General features: G+C 42.4%; 1 protein-coding gene across 1 annotated transcript; it reads left to right on the top strand.

Moving 5' to 3' along the window:
- The first annotated feature begins 501 nt into the window (after positions 1-501).
- On the top strand, positions 502-5052 carry KRT18 (keratin 18). Its single transcript, XM_056560424.1, has 7 exons — positions 502-980; positions 2046-2128; positions 2308-2464; positions 2584-2748; positions 2853-2978; positions 3737-3957; positions 4853-5052. The coding sequence occupies exons 1-7, from the start codon at positions 582-584 to the stop codon at positions 4974-4976; spliced, it is 1275 nt and encodes a 424-aa protein (XP_056416399.1). The 5' UTR covers positions 502-581; the 3' UTR covers positions 4977-5052.
- Positions 5053-5582: the final 530 nt, after the last annotated feature.

Raw genomic sequence — 5582 nt, 5'->3', positions numbered from 1 at the left:
TTTCGACATATATAGGCTATCATTAGCTATATAGACTATCATCCACCTGCCTTGTGTTTGGCCAGTACATGTCGGTATACCTTTGTCTCCACTGTACTGAATAGTGCAGCAGACTATGCTTTTTTTTATGCCGTAAAACTTTCTAACAATAAAAAAAAAAAAAAAGCTTAAATGGTATACATACAGAAGAACATTTGTAAACAATCCAGATGGGGTGTGAACTTAAATGAAAAAGTTCTGATCCAGAAAAACCCGTACACTAGGATCATTATCATTAGGAATTGTTAATATTGCCAAAATCACTTAAGTTTAAGGTTTGTTAATGGTCTATTCATCAGTCGCTGACTAGGTTTCTGTGCTGAAGACTTTTGTTCGCATCAAACCTGCTCCCTTTCCCTAGGCATCTCCACCCCGTCACTGTTTGCAGTGGGCAGGATCAGAGGGAGGAGAGCATTGTCACTCCCCCCAATTCTTTCTGCTGAGCTCTAGGTATAAATTTCACTTCTAGCAGCAGGAGAGAGTAGCCAGCAGTTCTTTACCAGTGGTCATCGTGAACCTCTTTAGCCCACTTGCTTGTAACCATGAGCTTCTCTTCTTTTTCCAATTACTCCACAAGACAACAGCGCCCCTATACCTTGAGCTCTCCATATGGAGGAGCCAGCAGTGCTGCTAGTGTCCATGCTGGGGCAGGAGGCTCGGGAGCCCGGATCTCAGTATCCAGGGTATCTACTTTGGGCTCAGGGTTCGGTGGTGGCTCCAGTGCTTTTGCATCTGGGTCTAGCCTTCTAGGAGGTGTCCAAAATGAAAAGGAGACCATGCAAGACCTCAATGACCGCCTGGCATCTTACCTGGAGAGGGTACGCAGTCTTGAATCAGCCAATCAAAAACTCGAGGTGCAGATTCGTCAACATATGGATAAGAAGGGACCCTCAAAGGACTGGAGCCCATACTTCAAGACTCTGGAAGATCTGCGGAAACAGGTTTGTTCTTTGTTATATATATATATATATATATATACTATATAATGTCACCTATAGACTCACAACGTAGTTAAATAATAAGTTAAATATGGAATGATACCGTAGTTGGTTAACTATAAACTGTTTAAGAAGAACTTTACAATAGTCTTGGAATTAAATGTGTATGTAAGGAAGATATGGAATATGATGATGCACTTGGGTGTGGACAGGATGAGGTTAAGCGGATTCTCTTCCTGCCTGAGATGGTGAACTGCAAACAAATCATTAGGGATGTGAATAACAGAGCAAGACTCCAAGGATTTGAGCTTCAGCGCGACACATGTTAAGCCAATATTTAATATCTGGTCATTTTTTGACCATATTTAACAATTCACTAAGTTATGAGAGTTAATGGAAATCACTAACATAACACCAGAAGTTGGAAATCTGGAATTGCTTCACCAGCTGTGATAGGGGCAATGTCTAGATCAGTGGTCTCAAAATATGGTCCTCCAGATGTTGGAAAACTTCCAAAACTTCAACTCCCAGCATGCCCGGACAGCCGTTGGCTGTCCGGGCATGCTGGGAATTGAAGTTTTGCAACATCTGGAGGGCCACAATTGGAGATCACTGGTCTAGATCCTCGGAACAGTGGAACAAAAGTCCATGCCATCCATAGCCATGCAAGGATGTTTGCCACCCTAGGCAAAAACTAATTTTGCCACCCCTTGACCTCGCCCATTGGCTCTGCCCTTTGACACACCGCACCTTACTACTTACTACTGGGGTGACACACTGTAACAAACTCCCGACAGCGGTTCTGGCTGGGCGGGTGCTTCAGATGCTGGCTGGTTGCTAACTTTCATGGAGTGGGCAGAGCCGTGCCCCCTTAAAGAGGGCGCTCTAGGTGGCTGCCTATTTTGCCTATAGGCAGAACCGGTCCTGATGCCATCGGCACTGATTTATGGGTAGGTTGGTGAAAGCCTAGGTGAGCATTGTAAAGTAACCACCTTTATAAGACTCAAGTAGTCTACCTTTATGCTTGCAGAAGTGTTGAGCTGACTTTACCTCTTGGTCTGCTTACAGGTATTTGACAGCACCGTTGAGAACTCCCAGCTGGTTCTGCAGATTGACAACGCACGTCTCGCAGCAGACGACTTCAGAGTAAAGTAAGTCTTGACTGTCCTGTTGAGTTCATGATACAGACTTTCTTTTTACAATGACTTTGCTTCGTGTGTTAGGTATGCATGATGCTACAGAAAACATGCTTTCATGGCTGAGTTAGAGAAGGAAGTTACAGTAGAGAACAAAGGAGATTGTTCTAAGTTCCCTTTCATTCTTACATTAGGTATGAGTCAGAGCTGGCTATCCGTCTGTCCGTGGAGTCTGATATTAATGGGCTGCGCAAGGTCATCGATGATACCAATATTTCCAGACTGAATTTGGAGAATGAGATTGAGTCTCTAAAGGAAGAGCTGATCTTCCTGAAGAAGTCTCATCAAGATGTAAGTAATAAAAAAGTGCATTATTTAAGGAAATTGTTGGGTGGTCTAGAGAATGAGATGGATGTCTACTGAACAGTACAGGAGCCATGTTGATTTTGTGTTTTCTCATGTTCCCGTAGGAGGTCAATCAGCTCAATGCTCAGATAGCTGGTTCTGCAGTTACAGTGGAGGTAGATGCCCCCAAATCTCAAGACCTTGGTAAAATAATGGCTGACATCCGGGCACAGTATGATGCACTGGCCCAGAAGAACCGCGAAGATGCTGAGAAATGTTACCAGTCAAAGGTAATAAAAGTGGCCTTACCTTATACTGTCAACCAAATTTAACTCAATAAGAACTTAAATTGGTTTGCACTGTCATTAAGTCTTATGTCTTCTTTTCCACATAGGTGGAGGAACATACAGTACAAATAACTCAGGATTCTGAGGCTCTTCACTCCGCAAAGACCACAGTAACCGAGCTAAGACGCAGTTTACAGTCACTGGAAATTGAACTTGAAACTCTACGAAACCAGGTATAAAATAGAACAATAAAGGGGTACTAGACATCTTATCCAAGAGATAGGGGATGAGATGTTTGGGCGGGGGGGTCCTGCTGCTGGGGACCCCCGCAATCTCCCTTCTGCACCCGACTTTCGTTTAGAGCACCCACGGAGGCTCATGACATCACGGCCCCGCTCGTGATGTCACGGCCGTACCCCCTCAATGCAAGTCTATGGAAGGGGGCGTGACAGCCCCACCCATAGACTTGCATTGAGGGGGCATGGCCGTTATGTCCCGAGCCTCCGCCAAGCATAGCCAGTAATTCAGCACAGAGCTAAGTTTGCTCCATGCACCAGTTGTCTGGGGTGCCACATCCGAGAACGTGGAGTCCCAAGCAGTGGGACCCCCCTGCGATCAGACCTATTATCCCTTATCCTTTGGATAGGGGATAAGATGTCTAGGGATGGAGTACCCCCTTAATCATAGTGATAAGCATGAGCATAGTGGCAGGCAGTTTATATGGGCCCTGCAGTTTAGGGGGGTGCTATAACTCAAGAGGTGGTGCAGTTAGCGATCACTGTGGATGGTAAAGTGTGAGAATAGAAATGACAGTAAAAAGTTACATTCAGATCTGGAGAAGACTAGGGGAAGGAGGAAGAAATTAATAGAATAACATAGAGACCAAATAATCATGAGCTAATGCTGTTAGTGGTTACATAAAGCACTATTTATGTATGTGGTCACAATACATGCTGATATCTGTATTAAACAATGTTTCCCAATTCCACAGAAACAAAATCTTGAAGGTTCTCTTCATGACACTGAATCCCGCTACGCCATGGAACTCGAGATGCTCGCTGGCAACGCCCAGGCTTTTGAGGCAGAGCTGACACAAGTGCGCAATGACTCCCAGAGACAACAGCTTGAGTACCAGAATCTTCTCAACACCAAACAAAGACTGGAAAACGAAATCCAGACATACAGACGTCTCCTCGATGGGGATGACTTTGAGTAAGTTTCAAGAATGTTACCTGTCACTTAATTATATTTATTTATAAGCTGTAACGCCATCATATTCTGTTCCACAGACTTTGATTTTATCAAGTCATATCTCTAGGGGAGCCGACAATCTAATATTCCTATATCAGAGGCTATTAGCCTGTGACTCAATATATGAAATAAAAGAAACTAGAAATGTAAATCAGTAATGGTAAAATATTCTAAAATGAATGGGATGGATGTAAAATGTTAACACATGGGAGATTTATCAAAACCTGTCCAGAGGAAAAGTTGCTGAGTTGCCCATAGCAACCAATCAGATTGCTTCTTTCATTCTTCAGAGGCCTTTTCAAAAATGAAAGAAGTGATCTGATTGGTTGCTATGGGCAACTCAGCGACTTTTCCTCTTGACAGGTTTTGATAAATCTCCCCCATACTTTATTGCCCTAGTCCAACTTGATGTGCAGAGCAATGCTAACCCCTATGTAAATCATTGGCCCTGATATACTATTGTAAACCCCACATGTTTTGTCGGGCTGTGCGCCAGAATTGAAAGAAAAAAAGTTGACTAACTCTCCATTTTACTGAGAGAACCCGAAAAAGGGTGGGTGACGAAAAGGGCGTGTGGCCCTGACATTTTCACAAAAACCCAATATATTTACTAAGGTTTTCACAGAAAATGTGGTGGATTTCAGCTGAGGAAAACCCGACAGATCAGAGAAGGTGTAAAAAAAATAAATAAATAAATAAATAAAAATAAAAAAATGTAAGGAAACCTTAGTAATTACATGAGAAATTTTTTTTGTAGGGAATTAAAACCCACAAAGAAAACTACACTGCACTCTTAGTAAATCAGGATTCATTGTGTTACTTCTCTTCTAATCTTTCTTGTGCTTTCTATTTGCAGCCTTCAAGACGCAATTTCAGCAACAACAACACAGACAGTGAAGAAGGTCATCACGACAACACAGAAGATAGTAGACGGAAAAGTTGTATCAGAAAGCAACGACACACATGTGCTTCATTCTTAACTGACCATTCTGCCGCCCGCCAGGAAGCAACATAGTCCGAGGCATTTCAATAAATAAAAGATCCAGGATTTCAATACTTCCCTTGTATTTGTGGTTATTACTGACTTGGTTAAATAAATCTGGGTATAGGGCATCTCATAATTTCCATATCCTAAGACTAAGTTCACACTGTTGAATTTTGGCAGGATGTCTGCCAGGAACATTTCGGTAGACATAAGATTCTGCAGAAAGAATTGGCATGTCAGTTTTTTCTCCAGAGGCCAAAATTTGCAGAAAATCCACCATGCGCATGGTGCAGCAGAATCCCATTGAAAGCAATGGGACTCTGCTGCAGCAGAATTTCTAAACAAAATTTTTTAACCAGATTCTGCTTGGAAATTCCACCGTGTGAACAAGGCCTAAAGCTGACCATATAAACTATAAATGCTCATGTTCTAACCATAAGAAATAAATGTTCATCTATGTTGCTAAAATCACCAACTCTTGCAAATAGTAGTTTGTTCTAAACCTTTCAAGGGTGTTGACTATTAAAAGCTTGCGGTTTTAAAAAAATTTAATGTACATCAATGATCTTACTAAATTATCTGATCTAAGCAGGGTAGATAC

Source organism: Hyla sarda, chromosome 2, assembly GCF_029499605.1.
Source record: "Hyla sarda isolate aHylSar1 chromosome 2, aHylSar1.hap1, whole genome shotgun sequence".
In the NCBI taxonomy this organism is placed as follows: Eukaryota; Metazoa; Chordata; class Amphibia; order Anura; family Hylidae; genus Hyla; species Hyla sarda.
This window is presented reverse-complemented; position numbering and strand designations above follow the sequence as displayed.

Bases quoted from the DNA above. Each gene is read 5' to 3' on its own strand.
- KRT18 (XM_056560424.1), top strand. From the start codon at position 582: ATGAGCTTCTCTTCTTTTTCCAATTACTCCACAAGACAACAGCGCCCC. The intron at 2,465-2,583 runs GTAAGTAATAAA...ATGTTCCCGTAG, and splicing joins TGAAGAAGTCTCATCAAGAT to GAGGTCAATCAGCTCAATGC. The intron at 2,749-2,852 runs GTAATAAAAGTG...TTTTCCACATAG, and splicing joins AGAAATGTTACCAGTCAAAG to GTGGAGGAACATACAGTACA.